At 39.6% G+C, this 20,225-nt stretch overlaps 1 protein-coding gene across 5 annotated transcripts; it reads left to right on the forward strand.

The window, feature by feature from the left end:
* The first annotated feature begins 105 nt into the window (after positions 1 to 105).
* Positions 106 to 18,594, forward strand: septin6 (septin 6). Of its 5 annotated transcripts, none has more exons than XR_519993.1 (11): positions 126 to 211; positions 2,022 to 2,136; positions 4,413 to 4,608; positions 6,528 to 6,714; positions 8,248 to 8,409; positions 9,171 to 9,267; positions 10,673 to 10,841; positions 11,668 to 11,800; positions 11,915 to 12,105; positions 13,006 to 13,059; positions 14,726 to 18,590. XR_519993.1 is itself a non-coding variant. In XM_008276037.1 (11 exons), the coding sequence occupies exons 1-10, from the start codon at positions 182 to 184 to the stop codon at positions 13,399 to 13,401; spliced, it is 1,284 nt and encodes a 427-aa protein (XP_008274259.1). In that variant the 5' UTR covers positions 126 to 181; the 3' UTR covers positions 13,402 to 13,444; positions 14,726 to 18,590. The 5 variants fall into 5 exon arrangements, 4 of the variants coding, with proteins under 4 accessions (XP_008274279.1, XP_008274259.1, XP_008274251.1 ...); XM_008276037.1 differs by lacking the exon at positions 13,006 to 13,059 and adding an exon at positions 13,398 to 13,444; XM_008276057.1 differs by lacking the exon at positions 13,006 to 13,059 and having other exon boundaries at positions 106 to 211; positions 16,803 to 18,594.
* Positions 18,595 to 20,225: the final 1,631 nt, after the last annotated feature.

Genomic DNA, 20,225 nt, shown 5'->3' on the forward strand with positions numbered 1-20,225 from the left:
TCCAAATTACATATTTGAACACAAATTTTACTGCATCATTTAAAAAAGCGCATCAGTAGTAGTAGTAGTGGTATTAGTGGTACATTCCCACTAGGCCCTCTCTCGGTGTACCGTTAACGGTGCAGCTTCCTTTGCTACTCAGAGCAGCAGAGGGTTCGTCCTCGGGCAAACAGCTTCCACCATGGCGTCAACTGAGATAGCAAGGCAAGCGGTAAGTAGCCTGTTTTACTCTGGGATGCCTTTGTCATTATGATTAAATTAGTCCCATATTTTTATATTCTGTATTCAAAACGTTTGTAGCGTTTCGTAAGAGAGTGTAGTTTGAAGTAGGTCTAGCTAGTCGCCACCCGCTTTTTGTGCCTTTCACTCGCTACTCCATCCAAAATTCAGTGCACCGTTAATAAATTAGACCAGTTACAATTATGGCTATTAGAAATCTGATTTTGCATCTCTAAATTCTCTTTGAATGCCGGTTTTAAATTAAGGCCCACGTCAGTCGCAGCTTTCAGTTAAAATATTGTCATATTCGTGTGCTAACGCCTACAGATTTCCTGTGCTGGTATCTTTAGCAAAATCACCTTACACACGAAATGGCGCTGTGTGGATCATAATGTTTTCTAAAAAAATCAACGTAGTAGGCTCATATTAGCTAATGTTTAATCGATTGCCCATTATAGAGCCATCGGTAGGCCATTCATTCTGAACGCCCCCATTTCAGCACAGCTACGGTGCTCATTTCCGTTATGTTGTTTCATGTAAGTCCCGTTAACTTTCAGTCGGGCGTTGTCTGAATTGCATACAAAATATGGGTAAAACAGATTCGGGCTGGTTATAGGCATTAAGGCATGCAATTTGGAAAGAGTGTGTTAAGTTTGCCTGGGTTTTGTTTGGGGGTGAAAAGGAAGCCACTAAACCCTGAGGGAGAGCTTAGAATAGCAAGGTTTTGCAGTTTGATATCCCTTTGCGGCCCAATGAATGAAAACCCGCTGTGTGTAACTTGGCTGTGAGTGTCATGAAAAGCAGGAATGGTTTCAGGAATGTTGCACTTGCAGCTGAAGAGTATAAGCTATTTGTCCAAGTCACATTACCCTCAGTTTCCCAAACGCTCCCTCAGCTGTTTAAACCCAATTTCAACTATCCAAATAATCCACAACTGCTTAGCACCACCAGCCTGCATGGTTATTTTAAATTGACCCTCAAACAGAATGTTTTTCTCTCAAAGGCTTCGCCACATTGGACAGCAACACTGTGTTATGTTAAGCCACATAATGGCCGGTTGTCTGAGGTTTAGCTGGTGGAGAGCTCCTGCTTTTGCCATGTAATCTAAATTCTTTGCTTTCCTCCACTTCATAATGTAGACGTAGGCTGTAGAAATGAGATTTACAGCGATCGAGATGCTCACCACCATCCACACACACCCCCACACACATGTAACAGCAGTGCTTTTACACTTTGGTGTTAAGTGTCACTCTGATCCAGAGATGGACTGTGTACAAACAGTGTAACAGTGGAGTGATTGGGTGTGCAATCAGCTCAAATTAAGGACTTTAATCAGGGACACCAATGAAACTCAATGCTGACTGTTAAATTAACTCTTGACCTCTTATTTAGCCGTTCTTATAATTTTAGAATAATCAGCCTTTTAATTTTTTTTTCTCAAAGATTTTTACAATTCCGTTGACACCAACAGCAATACGTTTCCATATATGTACATTGTGGTTTTCGAATTGTCTCGACTGTGTGAAGAACAGTCACAGCTCAGGAAGCAGGAAGTGAGTTCTCTGCACCTGAAGTCAGTCTCAGACTAGCATGATCACGTACGGCAGAGCATGTGGGGAATTTGAGCATTGCTCAGTGGTATAATGATATTTCTCCACAGGACCACAATAACAGATGTAAATTTTAAAGCGTTAGATAGAGTTCTGCACATGTTTATCACCATAATGCCTATCAGTGAAAAAAATGTTCAGTGATTGATGGGTATTTATCTGATGCTTTTTGTTGATTTTGTTTGTTTTTAGGGTGAAGGAGCACGTGCTGTACCTCTGGCAGGCCATGTTGGCTTTGACAGCATGCCTGACCAGCTGGTCAACAAGTCCGTCAACCACGGATTCTGCTTCAACATCCTCTGTGTTGGTAAGTGTATGATGCATGAACATGCTTTTCCTCTCTCTATCCTCAGGCCAAAATAAAACATATTTGCTTAGTGGAGCTTTGCCTTAAGATGCAAAGCCATTCAGCATCTGGCTGGCCTTGGTCCAGTCAGCTTTGGTTACTATAATGAGTAAGATGCTCTTGGTTCAGATAGGAAGCATAAAAGTGCCTCAGGTGGTTTAATTTTATACATCAGCACGACTGTTAAAAACATATGTATCATTTAATGTAGAATGCAAGCCTTTAACAGGATTTATGTGGCAGCAAGAAATGTTTCCTTGTACACGAGAGTTTATATTGACAAAAAAGTCACATCAGCCTGACTAAGTGCTGGAATTATTCACTTATGTACACTCAGTTGCCAATTACTTAATGTCCTGCTAAAACAAATGCTATCTAAAAGCGCAGTTTGGCAATAAACCCTAGCGTTATGGAGGAGATAATGTTCAGTTTGTGTTTAAACCGTTTTAAGAGATGTGCTGCTTAGACTTTATGGTCATTTTGGAGGCTATAATTTTTGTTGCCGTTTCATTGTGTTGTACTGTAAAAGGCAACATTGCATTACTCTCTGCCACACACAGTCAAACACTTTAAGCTATTTGAAATCCGTAAAAAACTTTTCCATACGTGTTCTTTTCTGGAGCATATTAAATGTCCAGAAAGCCATAGAAATGAAATGTGCAACTGATTAGTGTGCAGTGGTCTTAATCTGCCTTTTCTCAGGGAATGTTGTTTGTTTTCCTCTGAGCTTCCAAAATGTCTGCAATATTAGTATACACATAGAGCCAGACATCGGGCATATGTCCATGCAGTTCTCACAAATGTACACATCCATATGTAATTTTGTTGCATATTGTATACAAAACAAGAATCCCAACATACACAAACACATGGAAAATAACTTAAACATTGTGCATAATATGTCTGCACTCTGAAAATCATCTCGTCAACCAACTGATCCATCCATCCATCCCTCCCTGACTGGCTGCAACAATACATCAAATATCTAAAATGATAAACAACTGGAAAACCAACTTTCAATAGGACCTTAAATACCTGCACATAATGAGCACTAATTGTGCTCGAATGGTGAATTCAGATCAGATTTCTGATTGTGGTGCTTTATTGGTTTGCTCCACTTCAGATCAGAGGCAAATGTTTACAATTTATATTTCTGTTGATGATCTTGTGTAAAATCTGTTTTTGTGATATGCTGCTATTAAGTGATTGAATTGAATACTCCAATGTGTGTGAATATTTTTAGAAGTAAAAAAGCCAACAGGAGTGTTTTTTCGCACACTGTGACATTTATATTGGCATTTTTACTACCTACATTTCCAAACACTCGCGGCAAACATTTGTACAAACCATTCAAAAAAACTGAAGCGAAAATTATGCAAAAGACAAACAGCTTTTGTTGTAAACTATAAATGCTGTTGTGTGACTCACAGCTGCAACATTTCACACTAATATAAGCATTACTTAAGGCAAGGGCATGTGATCTTTTTTTTTTTATTATTCTTTAAAAAAAAAAAAAAAGGTTATGGTCTCAAATTCAAAGGAGGGAAGCACAACTGTAAAGATGTACGGCTCAAAGATGACTGACAATTCTGCACAGGATTTTTATTATACGATTTATGACTTCGGGAGGTTTGACCTGTCCTTTCATTTTCAGTTGGCCTCGATTTCTTCACACAACATGCCAGGTTGCCTCTACAGTGACCTGACCTTTGCTCAGAAACAGGCAGAAGGACCCACTATATGTCTGTTCATTGTATTTTTGAAAGGAAATTTGGAGCATAGCAAGATATGCTACGAAATCGGCTAACATGCTCAGACTGTGGGTCAGGCTGGGCTGAATAAAAATAGATTTTGTTACAGAGGGAGCTCTGTATCTGAGTCATCTAACAGCCTCTAACATCACCAAGCAGCTTTTTCTGCTGTTTGTGGGCGCTACAAGCTTTTGAAAATAATTAATTTGCTTTGTTTATTGAATCACTTTTTCTGCTTGCTTTCTGGGTTTGATTAAAAAAGATGTCAATATAAACGACAGAGAGAGGAGCTTGATGTTAAATTTGTCAAAAGCTAATTAAATGAAAAAGGGCAGTATAATTGAACTTATATTGATTTTGAGTTAGGACGGTAAAGTAATACACACTGCCGTATAAGTGGTGGTGAAAAAGGACCGTTTTGTGTGATTTAAGTGGTGTTACAGTAAAATCAAGACCCCAGTAACGTGATGCATTTGCTCTGTGCAGGTGAGACGGGTCTGGGCAAGTCCACTCTAATGGACACGCTGTTCAACACCAAGTTTGAGGGTGAGCCCACCCAGCACAACCAGCCAGGAGTCACGCTCAAGTCCAACACCTATGAACTCCAGGAGAGCAACGTTCGCCTCAAACTCACTGTTGTCAACACTGTGGGCTTTGGAGACCAGATCAATAAAGAAGACAGGTAAAGCAGTCTGGATAACTGTCACACTTTTGAAGAGGGAAAGTCAGATCCCAGGAGACAAGTGTCTTTTAAACATCTCTGTCTTTAGGAGCAGCATTGCAGCAAGTAATCAGAAATCCCTCACTTGATTGTGGACATTCCTGACATACAGTACAATGACTCTGTGGGTGCTTGAGGCCATTTGAGCTCAGGTATCATTCAGTCCTGACCTCTTTTTTTTCTTTTTTTAAGAGGATGTGGCACCAGGTCTTCATATCAAGTTGTTTTCTCGCTAGTTTCGTACAACCGCTTTAAAAACAAAAATCAGATGTAGATGCTTTACTATTTGACATCAGCAGGATATCACAGCCTCGGGGCTTGTCCTGGTGTCAAAGAACATTTGAGCTGCTGTTTATGCCCGTGAGATTTTGTTTCCAAACATTCCCTTCAAAATGTATTTGCTAACTGTGCTCCCGAGGTAAGTAAAGGAAGTGGATGATATCATGTGAACAGCAACTCTGTAAGCTCTCTATAATGGAAATGCTGTGGTTGTTTGCAGTTTTTACACTATTCAAATTGAAAATCGCAGAGGAAGTAACTTGGGCTTACTGCATTTTACACAATCACACACTTGTGGTCATGTGAACTGCTTCAGGCACAATATTCTACAGTGTATGTGCAGGCTGTGTTTCATGTGTTGTGGATGTCGTCTGAAGTTTCCTGTAGTTGCTTGGGGTCAACATCGAGCTCATGTTTATTTTCTAAAGCAAATTTTTTTTAGTTAATGTTGAAATAATTATTTTATTACTCAAGTGACTTGAAACTAATGACAGTTATGAAAAACAGTTTGTCTTTCCAGTCATATAAACCCCAAACATTCGGTGGTTAGGGCTTCTCAAATGGATGCAACCCTTTGGAGGTTTGGGTCATTTAGGGCTCAGGCTGCTCCTTCACTCCAAGCGAGACAATCTATTCTCACAGATATCAAAAGTGACGATCAATTCGGTCATCTTGTTCAGTTAAAAATTAATAGTGTGTACCAGGAAGTTGCTCTCAAATGGCTGATAAAGTGAATACCAGGCATAAACTGGGAGACGTTCCATGGTGTCTGAGTTCACAGAAGGAAGCAGTTGTGACATCAATACTTGACGGATATTTGACAGTACAGAATGTTAATAGTAACAATAAATGAACAGTGGGTTATTTATGCCTGGCTAGTCTTTCTATCCTGCAGTGGCTTTTCAGTGATCTAGATGGGGACATATTTTTACTCATGGTAGCTGATCATCTGATCCCAAATGCCCTGTAAAGATGAATGGTGTTTACTGAAGTTATTGAGTCTAGACTGGAGGCTACACAGTGGATTATGGGATGCTACTGGCCTCAAAGAATACTGTGTCTGTTTCTTGTAAACTCAAAATTTGTTCGAAAGATGTCTACATTTTTTGGCTACAGAGGGAAGATTCTTTACACTTTGACACTTTTGATATACTATGAGGCTTTCCACAGATACAGATGACTGTAGTGCTGTAATAATTAGTCAGTCTTCTGGAATTTAGCATGAAGTATTTAGATATTTTCTATGTTTTTCTTCAGTAAAATTCCTAGCAACTGCTGGTTCCACTTACTCAGATGTGCAGATTTAATGTTTGTTCTTTGCAATCTATCACTGTAAAGTAAATATCTTTGGGCATTTATTTGTTGGACAAATGAAGATACTAGAAGTTGAACTATGATAGGCATAGGATATTCAATAGATTAATAAATCAATCAATTAATTTAGTAGTTTTCAGATTAGTTGAGTGAAAATATTTTTTTTGATGCAGCCATAGATGAAAAGCTCTGTGTAGTTTAGTTTGGGAGCAAAGTGTTTATAAAGCAGTACATGGGCAAAAGACAGAAATGCTCAAAGTGCATCCCTGTCTCACCTGTCTTGACAGCTACAAGTCGATTGTGGAGTTCATTGATGCCCAGTTTGAAGCATATCTACAGGAGGAGCTCAAGATCAAGCGCACGCTACACAGCTACCACGACACCCGTATCCACGCCTGCCTGTACTTCATCGCTCCAACGGGACACTCGCTCAAATCCCTGGACTTGGTCACCATGAAAAAACTTGATAGCAAGGTGAGGTTTGCTTCATTCGGTCACATTGTTTTTATCAGCCAGATGCCGTTTTATGCCTTAAAGTTTCCAATAGAATTAGTTTTGATGATGTTTAAGAGAGCTTTCCATCAGTTCCAGACCAGTTCCATCTAGTGTTACAGTTTAACAATGACTCTTGTCATACAACCGCATTATACAGTTAATTTGCTGTTGTACAGAATATCCGCATTTAAGGCTGTGATGTCCATGTTGTTATTTTTAGCATTCAGTTCGCACAGTTGCACTGCAGCTGTATGATGTTAAATAATGCCTGTTGTAATGCTTATAAACACTCTTACTGCTGCTTGTCATAGATGCACTGGAGGTAAATCCTTTGGCACTGCATGACTGTTTGCAGCATTTGATCTGTCTGCTCTAGTCACGGGTCATAAACCTTTTCCAGGCCATCTGCCTAAATGCAAATTGGCTCTGGTCTTGTTCCTGCGCCGGTGTAGGTCAGCTGTGAAATTCAGTCTGCTCTGTGACTGCAGCCTCGGTTTTGTGAGTTCCTTTCCCTTGTAGCTTATTTGCATGGACCTCCTGGCTTTTGTACAAAGAGCCGGCTCAGTGTTTGCCAGAGCAGCTGTGCCTTCCAGCAAGCACTTACAGCAGTGTGATCCAGAGCAGGGCATCCTCTGTTTATACATTCACCTAGAGGGGCATTCAAACAGTGCTGTGCTTAAGTGTCCTTGAGCAAAACTTTGAGTCCTTACCAGACTTTGGGATGCAGTGAGGTATTTTTGTTCACATGACCTGGAGCATCCCTTGCTATTAGTTAAAGGGGCCCATGTTTGGAGAACAAATAATTTGGGATTGTGTGGATGACGTGACACTGAGAAAATACTTGTGTGGGAGTGAAATTCTCATTTCCACCAGCCAGTTGTAAATACGTATATGAGACTAACCCTGCATGTTTTTTCCCGCCTCCCGAGCTCTGTATTAATGTCACTGTTTGGATACCATGAATAGCATAAATGCTCTTGAAATCATTTGACTGAGTCTTAACACCATGTTTGGAGAGCTTTTAAGTGATCTGGAGCAGGAGATGGAAGACTGCTGCTCTCTTTGCTGCGTTTACTATTTTTATCTCTGCACTTAAGAATGTGTAATTGTCTGTATTCACAAAGGCCTGATTTTTTTTGAGATACCAGAACTAGAGAGAGGTTCTTTGTGGTGTTGAAATGATGACACAAGCACCCTTTTCTTTTTGAAACTGTTTTAAGTTACTTCTGCAATCTGTTACTGAAAGGAAATAAAAAGAAAACAGTATATTTTAGAATAAACGTTATTCAATTAGAGGTACTGCTTCAGAGTTGTTTGATTTGTAATGTGTTTGTAACCTTTTAGACCTTTTCAAAATACACTAACTCTTTTCTAAATTTGGACTACAGAAATGTAGGCAAAGCATTCCAAAGACAGAGGCTGCTCTAAATTTAGCTTCATATCTAAAACAGTTTGTCTGCACCTTGTTATTTGTGAACCTGCATTAAGTCTCACCTTGTGTCTCAACTACAGGTCAATATTATCCCAATCATTGCCAAGTCGGACGCCATCTCCAAGAGCGAGCTGGCCAAGTTCAAAATCAAAATCACCAGTGAACTGGTCAGCAACGGAGTGCAGATTTACCAGTTTCCCACTGATGATGAATCTGTGGCTGAGATCAACTCCACTATGAATGTAAGACAGCTTTCTATCTCCATCACATGCATTTACACCGTTAATACTGTTTAATTCACAACAGAGAAGCGGCAAGTGGTCGTGTTTGCCATTTTATTCCTAAGCAAATTCAGTGGTTCACACAAAACATTTCTTCATAACTTTTACCAGCATAACAGCATGTGATGTGGAGTCAGGACAGGCATCGTTTGTGTCTGCTTGAGCTGTCAGGAAGCTGCCCCATGCAGGGAGGAGTGTGTTCAGAGCAGCACAATCAGTCAGCTCACTCTGCAGGAAGCCGGCAGTGTGGGAAAGGGCTTGTGTCCACTGACAGATGAGCCAAGGCTCACTTAGCTGTTTATGAGCCTTGATCTGTAGAAATGCCTCAGCTCTCCCGAACTGATTCTATTAGACCGTTGCCTCTCGGCTATTTTTGTACAGTCTGACTACGACTTTGTGATCAGAGGTCAGATATGTTCCTGTCAGAGTTGCTGCTCAGTGTCTGTGAAAATAAACTCTTTTCAGATTACATTAATAAAAAGAAAAACCACATTTTCTTTGTTTTCTTGAAATGACTTTAACCCTGCTTTAGAATGTGTCCTTTTTGAATCCTGGTTTAGTAACACTCTTTTTTGAGTAGTGAAATATTACCAAACCTGCAGTATCTGTGCAGTTTTATCGGGGGACATGTGGTTTACGTGGCTAGAAGTTGAGGAGAATCCACAAAGCTTTCAGGTGCGTTTGGCAGTCCAGTAATGGTGCTTTTCCCCTCTGCTTCACAGAGCCATTTGCCGTTTGCCGTGGTGGGGAGCACAGAGGAAGTGAAGATTGGGAACAAGATGGTGAAGGCCCGGCAGTACCCCTGGGGGACAGTGCAGGGTAAGCTTGGATTATGTCCTGCACAGGAAATGAGAGCATGCACCCTCTTGCCAGAGCTGCCGCAGCTTCTCCCTCTCTTTTTATATTTCTCATCAGCTGCTGCAAACTATCCTAATAACCCGTTACATAACCTCATTTAGCTGCAGCACCCTCTCTGTCAGCATACTATATATCAGAGCAGCAGCAGCAGCTCTTACAGAAGTTTAATGCCACTAATGATGTTTGTATTGATCTGTTATTGACTTATTTAATCTATAGTAGAGAGTATTTAAAGTATTGCAAATAGACCACACTGTCAATACTTTCACCTCACAGGGAATCTGAACTGTGTGAAGTGCTCAGGTTATGGTAATTTGTTCTTACGTCATTTGTTACAGCCTCATAAATGCTGTCATTATCAAGTGTGAGAGCATGTTAGCAGGTGGTTTGCCCTATCTGGCACATAGAGACCATAAGGATGTGGATAGTTCTGGGTTGTTTCTTTTTAAAGCTGCACTTTAAACTTATTGTACTCATAGACTGGCCAGCAGGTTTGCTTGATCTATAAAAAGTTACAGAGTTGTGTGTATATACTCATCAAAAATTCAAGTTCAACGTAACATCTTTGAGTGTTTTGTCAGACAAAAGCAAAGATGTTTAGTTTATTATGATGTAAAACAGAAAAATCCTCTCATTGGAGAAGCTGTAGCTACAGAGGAGGGCATTTTTCTTCATAAATAACTTTAACAATGAAACGATTTATCTGGTTTTCTTCTGCAGAAAATTGGATTTAAAATGTGTTTTTTGGTGTTTATGTCCACATCCAGTGATGTACAGAAATGATAACCCTTTTAGTACATAACACCAACAGGGTAAACAGGACTACAGTTTCCACATTGTTTAGCCAATATGGATACGAACACCCACAGAACTTAAAGTCAGCACTTTCGCCTCACCTTTGTTGTTTCTTTCGACATTCAAAGTGCTGGATGACAGCGAAAACAATGAAAACATATCACTGTCCTGATGCGTATGGACTCCACTGTATAATATTACTGGCCAAAGGCTCTAACTGACATTGAGTCTGTTTATCCCAGACTGGCTGCTGGCATGCATGCGTACTCACATGATGTCACATGGTTTGTGGAGGCGTGGTGCTCGAGTCCGTCCAGTACCAAAATCAATAAAAAAGCCACAGGACATAAACACTTTTCTGTTTTGTACTGGCGCTGTTTGTAAGAATGAGCCTCTGATTTACATTCTAAAGTTACGATACATTCAGTTTTTTAGTTGTGATATAGTATCAACCTTCAGTGATGTTTCTCCTGTACACTTCCTGCAGTATGTTTTGTTTAGAGTTAAAAGGATGCCCTCTGATGTGTTTAATGAAACATGCATGTGTTACTGTGGTCTGTGTCTCTCCCAGTGGAAAATGAGAATCACTGTGACTTTGTCAAACTGCGAGAAATGCTGATTAGAGTGAACATGGAGGACCTGCGAGAGCAGACACACACACGTCATTATGAGCTCTACCGCCGCTGCAAGCTGGAGGAGATGGGCTTTAAGGACACGGACCCTGACAGCAAGCCCTTCAGGTAGTACAGTCAAGAAAGTTTTCTTGCAGCTTGATATGTGATTTTCTTTCTTTTTTTTTTTCCCCATGCTTACTGCCTACATTGGCTTATTTCTACTACAGGTGGGCGATGTAGTTTAAAAAAGTACCACAATAAGCATACAGTAATAACCTCACCTTGATACATATTAAATATAGAAAGCAATTAAAACCTAAATGTGCATGGACGGGACCAGGGTGGAGCTTCCTCATTGCACTGAGGTAAAGCGTCCTTGTGTGTGGCCAGGACCTGGTATCACCAGACATGGACCCTGCACCAGCTTCTGTGTGCACCTAATCAGATCTGTCCCTCAGATCAGGCTGAGGAGTGCATCATTAAAGTCGAGGTTGTGGGTGTTTCTTAACTATAAAACGCCATCGGTCCCTGTCGACCTCAGCCTCGAGCTGACGAGAAGAGGCCCAGGTGGCCGTGAACTAATAACAGAGAGCGAAGAGGCTGCATTACCAAGGAGTATGATAGGCTGCTTCTGAGCCACGGAGGGAGATCACTTCTGGTTTGTTGAGGCAATTGAACTTTGCATTTTTTTCATACACTTTCATGGCAATTTGCATCTAATACAATAAAAAGAAATGATCAGACATTCTAATTGGCAATTTTCTAATCGCTGCTGATAAATTGTCTCTTGCTTATACATGTATCTGTTGTTTTATCATCCAGACCTAATCTCTTCTTTTTTCCTGGTTTCATTTGAAATGTCCTGCTTCCATTCATCACTGGTACCTTTTTATTTTTGTTTTATTTTGTAATGTTTCTGTTATTAATATTTATTCTCCTTTTCCTCTGACAGTCTGCAGGAGACATACGAAGCTAAGAGGAACGAGTTCATGGGTGAGCTGCAGAAGAAAGAGGAAGAAATGAGGCAAATGTTTGTCCAAAGAGTGAAAGAGAAGGAGGCCGAGCTCAAAGAAGCGGAAAAAGAGGTAAATATAAGTGCACCACGAAACTTAGTCTGTTTCAGACACAGTTCCTCACCTGTCTTGATTAACACAGAGCTACTGTTTTTTGTTGTTTTTATATTTGTCTCTCCTACATAGCTGCATGAGAAGTTTGACCGTTTGAAGAAGCTCCACCAGGACGAGAAAAAGAAACTGGAGGAAAAGAAGAAGTCCCTGGACGACGAGCTCAACACGTTCAAACAGAAAAAGACTGCTGCAGAGCTGTTGCAGAACCAAGCCCAGCAGGCAGGGGGCTCCACCACACTTAAGAGGGACAAAGAAAGGAAAAAGTAAGTATTGTTCTCTTTCCCTCTGTCTTTACCCTCATAGCACAGATGCAGGAGACTAGCTTTGGCGGTATGACTATTGGAGAAGCCAGGACACTCTGAACCCTGGGTGTTGTCGACAGTGCTTTTCCAAATTAGTTTCTCAGCACTGATGAATGAATTGACTTTATGATTGTACGCTCATCTCATCAGTAAATAGTTATTAGTATTTTTGTCCAACTAACATCCCACTCATCAAAACTCTGGGAATTCCTTACAAGGAGTCTGTTTGACTTTCATGCTACTCTTTCTTTCTGAGAGGCAGATGAATGCTCCAGTTCACACTCCATATAATAACAGAGATTATAGTTCGCAATAAATTCCATGATAAGAGAGCTGACCAGAACTCATAACTCAACACCAATGTGGAAAAATGAGAGGAACAGAGTGGGAAGGGGGGGCGAGACCAGGGAAAATGAAACGGTGGTCTCATCTAAATAGTTGAAAGGTAGCCAACTGACAGCACAGTTTGATGAGTGAGTTCCAGTCAGAAATCATCGCACTGCAATTAAATGTTGCTGTCACCACGAAATGAAATGCTTTGAACACGTGTGTAAACAGCTTTATTACAAGGCTGCTAATAATTACAGTTGCGATAACTTGAAAAGGAGCTGTTGGTAGTGATTTCTGCTGCATTGTGGAAAATATTTCTTCATCCCATCAGTTCTATAGCAGCTTCAGCAGCCAATGCTCGCACTTTTTCAAATCCTTTATTGGTATATCTGACATCGTTGTTGTTTATACCAATAGCTGTATGAGGCAGCGTGTGCGGCTCGTTGTGTTCGAATGTATCTCCAATGTGCTCTTGACATTGTTGATCCCTTCGAGTTATCATGTACTGAACTTCCTGGTTGTGTGTTGAAGCTGATGCGACTCCGTGCCTGTTTAGAAAAGGAAGACGACACTTGCACTGAGAAGGTTCTTGTTGCTTTTTTTCTTCCCTGTTCGTTTATTTTCTTCACAGCCACTTTTTTTTCCTGTATGAGCTCTGCCTGGAAAAAGATTTTCTCCACAAAAAGACACAGCTGTGCAACTTAAGCTTTGTCTTTGGGTCACTGATTAAAACCGACTAGTGAGGCCTTGCACTTGAAGTGTTAACAGAATAACAATTCCATTTATCTGTTTTTAACCTTCAGGCGAATGTCAGTGTTTTCTTCAGTCCCCAGGAGACACGGTTATTTACTGCTGCTTGTTGTGCAGATGTGATCATTTCCTATTAGTGCATGTGTCACCTATGTTACATCCATGTTTTCCAGTTAACTCCTTCAACAATTGCTGCATGCTGCATGAGGCATCTTTTCTGGTAAGACTCTCTTCTTGAGTTACATGACCAACGGAAAAAAAATCTAACTAACAAAAATCTAAAAAGGCATCAGATTTTTTTAAATTTTGTTTTTGAGGTAAAAATGTAAATTTACTATATGCAAACTGAAAAATATTTGGTTTCAAATGCAAGTTGGAAATAATGCATCATCTAAATTATATTTGCACTGGAGTAAAGCAGCCTTTTATACACTGTATAAAGGCAACATTTCAACCCTACATTATTTTCTGATATTTTATAGATCAAATAATTAATCAGTGATTAGAGAGAAAACCACCGGCAGGTTAATCCTTTCTGAATTTCCCAGTTAAGATTCAACCACAGTCAAATAAACGTTTGAAACCTGTTAAATATCGTCTTAATTGTATGCATTTAATTTGCCCATCAAAGTTATTTAAACGTGACACCATCTGAGAAATGGGTAATTCAGATATTTTAGTGCTGCAGACTCGCAGTATTTCATGGTAACATCTGTGCCGATCATATCCTTGAGCTGGCAGTGTTTACCGTCCCCGTGCCAGCTTCTAAATCAACCAGTTTATTAGATCGCCACACACCCATTTGATGTACTGCTCCATCTGCCTCCCTAAATCCACAACAGTGTCCTTTTTTTTTTTTTCTTTCCCCGGCCCTCCCTGATCCTACCCTCCCCGGCCCTGCCAGCGCACAAAGAGCCATTCAAGGCTGAAAAGAAGAAAAACTGAGACTAACAGGTCACACCAGAGCAGCACACAGCCTCAGGGTCCATCTCTGTTCACTGAGATGACATGTTTTGTTGATCCCACAGCCATATGACGACCCCCCCTCCCCTCTCCCTCTTGAGTGGATACAAAAGCCAAATCCACAGAGGGACGTTGTTTAGACTCAACCGCTGGGGAGGGTAGAGGAGAATGAAGACATCTGTCTTGCAATCTGTAAACTCCTCAAGCGTCTCAGGGCTGTTAAAATAGCTGAAAACAAGATGTTGTTTGATGAGCAAGGCACTGAGGAAGACAATCAGACACAGTTTAAAACTCAGGGGTGTGAGCAAAACCTCCAAGAAGAAAAAAAAGAACTTTATTTAATGAGACGACTGTACTTGCACTCTCACCTCTACACTCAAACCTTTTAAGTTGCCTCGAAAGCATGTTTTCCTCTAAATGCCACTTGGTCACTAATGTTGATGTGATGTCACCGATGTGAAACTGTGTGTCGTGATAATGTTTTATTTATTTTTTTAACTCAAAGAAAGCAATAACAGCCCTTCTCTCTCATTTCCAGCTAAGGATTCCTGTAGAAAAAGTGCTCCCTTGTGGCCATCCTGCTGTGAATGAGTTCCCACCCCCATCATCCTTTACAGTACCCTTCCTCTTCCCCACCCAAACCTCATAATTCAATCCTCCATATGCCCCCCTCCCCTCTGTGGAAGACGCTGGGCATTGCTATCAGTTTGACATCACTTTTATTTGCTGAATGATGCTTGTCTATTTTGTGGGTTGTACAAGCGATTATTCAGCTTGTATTTTTATGCAAATTTACAAAATGCATTCCATATTTGTTTTATATTCAGTGGTTCTTTGCATGATGTGAGCTTTTTTTAATATTAACATACATGACTACTGCTGTGATGGGCAGAAATGTATTAAGGCTAAAGAGAAATGTGCATCAAGCAGGGGAGCCCCAGTGTGCATGGACACCGTTCAATCTGCCGTAGATTACAGAGAAGAAAGGATTAAAACTTCTGAGGATCAATGTTCTATAAAACTGAATCACCTTCAGATTAAAGGGAAGCAGTCAATGTAGCACCTTTACAAACTCCACCGAAGAGCAGATTCGAAAATAGCTACTCATTAAAAAAAAAAGTGCTGGTTAAAGAAAAGCTACTTTCGGTTATTAGTCGTTGAATTGGTGTTCAATTAGTTTGTTATTAGTTTAAAATTTGAATCCTTAAGATTTCAATTCTGGCTGATTTGCTGACATGTGGCTGTGGTTTTGACAGCAAGAGTGTTTCTATACTACAGCAAACATGGAGCAGCTACTTTTATCTCTGGCTGTGTATCTGTTTATTTTACAGCCAAACAAAAGTGTGTTGAGTAATTTTTTTTAAATAGAAATTTTTCAGTCTCATTTCATTTTGTGCAAGTTGTTGGAAGTTAAAATGCTTATTTCTTAGATGCATTGTTGATGAACTGGTGAAAAGTTTCCTTCACAATAAAAGCTACCTTGTGATTTCCTAGTGGCGTGCTTTTAATGTGAAGCAGAACAGTTAGAACGATCGCTAATACAACTCTGGCGTGATCAGAAAAATAAAACATTAACTGAATTACAAACACACCTTGAGCCTTTTGACTCCCTCATGTGTGGGAAAGGCAGAGCAGTAACGCTGCAGATCAGTTACAGAAAATAGTAAATGCTTAAAATCAATGCAATTGAGCAAAAATTGGCTTTGACTGCATAATTATCTTAAAGATTATAACTTTAAAAGCTCCTTTTATTATTGCCTCAGCCGTATAAACTTTAGACTTGGAATAATAAGTGAACTGGAGATTTAATTTACATCCCCTCGCTGATGTTGTTTCACTTTAACCTCATGCATGAGTAGATGTGAGCCTAATCTCTTTGCCACTTCTCTCATACCTCATTCATTGTCATGTGTTATGTGCATACTTGTATTAGCTTTCACATTTGCACTTTGTTTTATACCCAAATGTGATGTTTTATATATTAATGTTGTCAGTGCAATTGTAACTTTCTTTTTATTTTACTTACTATGAAGGCACATTTAAAAATCAATCACCATGATGTCCATTGTCCTGCAGGGACCAGTGTTGTTTGTATCAGTGTTTCGCATAAAAGGAAAATTCTCAAAGGAAAATAAAGGCCAATTTTTCACCAAATATTACAGCTGTGGCCATAATCATTGTGTATTACCAGTATTGCTGTAAATTCGGAGCTCAAGTAAAATTTTAATGAACCAGTGGACAAAGTGGGTATGTTGGATTTAAATGATGAAGCAAGTGATTGTTGATGAATTGCATTGATTTAATGCTGACGCCAATGAGCATTAAACCTCTCTGTCTGGAGGACATTGTGCTCCTAAGGTTTCTCACAGCTTTGGTTAATATCCTTGGTCCATTCAACTTAAAATCCTCAGGTATGTTTATTTCCTGATGCTCACAACCATCAGGCATCTGTTGACCTCAGTTAATCGTTGATTTTCTTCGTCTAACAAAAGAGAGAATTGCATAAACACACTTGATTCCACATGATACCAGGGACAACATGGCTCAGTAGAAGAGCAGTTCTCTCCTCTTAATGCTCAGCTCACTGGTCTGTGTGATTTCACTTTCCTTTGCAGTAATCCCTGGCTCTGCACTGAGTAGGTCCTCAACCCTCAAGCTTTGCTAAGGGACCAGCCTTTGTGGGTACTGAGTACCTCAAATGTGACCAGAGGCTTTGTGGACCCCATCCTTCAGGGCTTCTAAATCATTACCTGCTCTGCTATAATATGGGTTAATGTGTATGTGCTTCACTGCTGCTCTAATCTCACCTTGAGCGACCTAACCCTTGATTTATTGCCTCTGCTTAAGCTTACATGTACTGTTTTTGCTGTGACTAACACCTTTTCCACCTCATGTGATGGAGATGACTTGCGCACTTGTTCATTTATTGTTATAGCTGGATAGTATTTACATTTTTGTGCACTTAAGTGAACCACAGACGAGATGATGGAATCAGAGTGGCCACCGTATAATCTCATGTCTTTTTACTTTAATGTATTATTTGAATGATCACAGGGATTTTCCCACCCTGATTCTGTATTTATGATAATCAAACCTAAAGCTACACACTCCCTGATATCAGATTCACGTCTAAATCTTTTTTTTTTTGTAAGTGTTCCTGCTTTGCTATCTTCTCTAACTGCCGGCTTTGTTTCTCTTTGTCTCTTTAGCTTCTTTTAATCTGTCTTGACCACCTGAAGAGGGGAATGCAGCTTCAGCAAGAACTAAGCACCCTTTACCTCTTCCTGTTTTTCTCGCTGTATCGACCTTTTTATTCTCCCCCCGTTAAATTTCCTTTTGTTGAATATGGCCTTATGTGGACTCGCATGGTATTTCTGACCACCTATTGAAGCTCTAAACCCAGGCAGGTCGGGAACCGGGCACAGTTTAAATCTGCTGTAATGTCTTAATGTACATAGAGAGACTCTCGTAGTTAATAGAAAGTTGCCAGTTGGGGTTCACACATTTGCAGGACTCACATGTGGAATCATTATTTGATCTTTACTTGAAATAAAATTGCTATGACCTGCACTATGCACACATCTTTTCATTAGGATTCCAAATTTTTAGGATAAAACGCTACATCAAGGCTTGCTGATTGAAAACAAACGAATGAAGGACAGAAGCACTTAATGCACCGCGTGTAATGCATCACAAAGTACAGTTTAATGATTTGATGTGTAGAAATCTTTTGCTTCCAGGTGTTTTTGAGCATTGAAATTAAGTTAGAGCCATAGTCATGCAAAAGCCAAAGCAGTGTTTCGGATGCCCATGTTTACATGTCCCAGCTGAATACCATGGAGGTCACATGTCATGGCCTTTTATTACACATTGTGCTTTAATATTCACCAGCCTATTCTATATTTTGCATGCATCTTTTTCTTTTCTTTTTTTAAAAAATTAATTACTGCTGTGATCTTTGACCTGCTTGTTTTAATCCCCGAAAATAACTCAAGTTTTGCGGTCTGTTTCCTCCATTGCTGTTTTTCTTCAAAATGGTGCATATTATTATTAATGTATATTTGCTCTGTCCTATGATTTCAGCTCCCATTTTGCCAAATATTAGTATAAGATGGAGTTGAACTGAATCCCAGATAGGAGTATTAAAAAATACTCGTGCATTTATATAATTTATAAGGATATATTTTGTGTATTGAAGTGGAGACTTGTTGTTTATTACCTATGATCTTTGGACGTGACTCTGAGTGTAAAGTGACATTTTGGTGTCAGGAATTGCCATACATTTTTCTAGTATCAGTCATCACCTCTTGTAGTCAAAACCTCTCCCACACTACAAATTATTCAGTATCTTACTTTAGTTTGATTCCATTGATGTACATTTTGAATAAAAAATCTGATCCAAACGTGCTAAGCTTTTGTCTTTCATTCGCAGCATTGTAGCATCATGGCTCACGAAAACGTTTTACCTTTTAAACTTTTTTTTTTCTTTTTTAATTATAGCTGTCTATTTTGGGAGGGGCTCTAAAGTCACAGTGTTCAGTGAGTTAAGCAGTTTCTGTATTGTGAAGTTTTGTTTTTTTTAATGTATTTAAACTTTATTTACCCAAGATGTCTGTTGAGATGCATCGCAGGTATGACCAAAATGACAGCATTAAAACACAAATGATTATTTATAGCGTTCACAAAAAGCACAGGAAAATAGAACTTGAGCCACATCAAGAAACTCGGCTACATTAAATACATTCCAGAACTGAAGGTTTATGGTCTTCACCTGCAAATTGCAATAATTTATTTTGCCAAATAAAGCTAAACACAATAATATGAGACTGTTTTTTATTATAAAATTATAATGTGATTGAAAGTATCAAAGCGCATTATTTCTACTTTACATAAAGAAATGTTGCAATTGTTACTTTTTATTTTAAATTGACAGCTATAGTTACTCCTTACTTTACAATTTGAAGGTGTTTTCAATTACCTTTATCCCATTGAAAAAAGGAGGAGATATGCAGGAAATGGCCTAATTTCACTGTGGTTTATGCCATAATAACAATTATACAGAGGTAAATTGTTCCATCCTAAAAGATGCATGACAGCAAAACCAACAACAGAGTGTGGTCAATCAAGAAAATTCAGTTCTCAACCACACTGGCCTGAAAAGAAGTCTAATTTGGAAATATGTGAGACTATTAGGAAGTTGACCACCTGCAAAAATAGAATGCTGCTCTTGCTTTAATATATTAAAAATTTTATTGAATAAGAGAACATGAGTATTAGTGTGGGGTAGAAAGATGTTTCCTGCCGCGACCAGCTAGCAATTTGGTAGTAACATGTTGGACTTGTTTTTTCTTGTCGTAATGAACGGCTGTCTTGGAGATCTTTAGTTTTTTTTCGCTACCTGTCTCTCTCTCTCATGCCGATTTCCAGCAGTGCCAAGATGGCTGCCTTTGTGGCTTCTTATAATTCTTTTGTTTTTGGCATTATGTGAGAGTTGACAACTTCTGAGTTGTGCTACGGCTTGAATGTAAGCAGGAAACCACTCCAGGCCTTTGCATGTGCAGTGCTGCTTATGACATGAAGTGGCCTCTTATATACCCTGGGAATACAATTAAGCTGAAACATGTCAAATAGGGCATAAAGTATTTTGTAATCAGCTGCATATTTTGTCATGTTCGTTGTATTCTTCAGGTAATATACCTTTAGTGGTACCAGGCATTAGAATGAACAAGAAATTGAAGAAAACAATGGTGGTTTAATAATTATTTTCCAGGTGCCATGGACCAAGCAGTCAAAGCACAAAATCACAGGTTTAAAGTGCACAAAAGACAGATTCATTTTCTCAAAAGCAACCAAACAAAAAAACCCCCCAACTTTTACAACAAACAACTGAAAGTACTGAAATCAGCATTGTAGGGCCCTTTAAAAGAGGTTAAGTAAGGGATAATGCCCGACGAGGTGTCCATTATCAGAAATTAATGGACGACGCGGAGGCGTGAACCGTCCGACGCGAAGCGGAGGACGGTTGCTTCCGCGAAGTC

The sequence above is a fragment of the Stegastes partitus genome, unplaced genomic scaffold (genome assembly GCF_000690725.1).
Source record: "Stegastes partitus isolate 25-593 unplaced genomic scaffold, Stegastes_partitus-1.0.2 Scaffold2, whole genome shotgun sequence".
Taxonomy (NCBI): domain Eukaryota; kingdom Metazoa; phylum Chordata; class Actinopteri; family Pomacentridae; genus Stegastes; species Stegastes partitus.

Excerpts from the sequence above, each read along its gene's own strand:
- septin6 (XM_008276057.1), top strand. The coding sequence starts at position 182 with ATGGCGTCAACTGAGATAGCAAGGCAAGCG. Across the intron at positions 2,137-4,412 it reads CTTCAACATCCTCTGTGTTG|GTGAGACGGGTCTGGGCAAG; the intron begins GTAAGTGTATGA and ends TGCTCTGTGCAG. Across the intron at positions 4,609-6,527 it reads CAGATCAATAAAGAAGACAG|CTACAAGTCGATTGTGGAGT; the intron begins GTAAAGCAGTCT and ends CTGTCTTGACAG.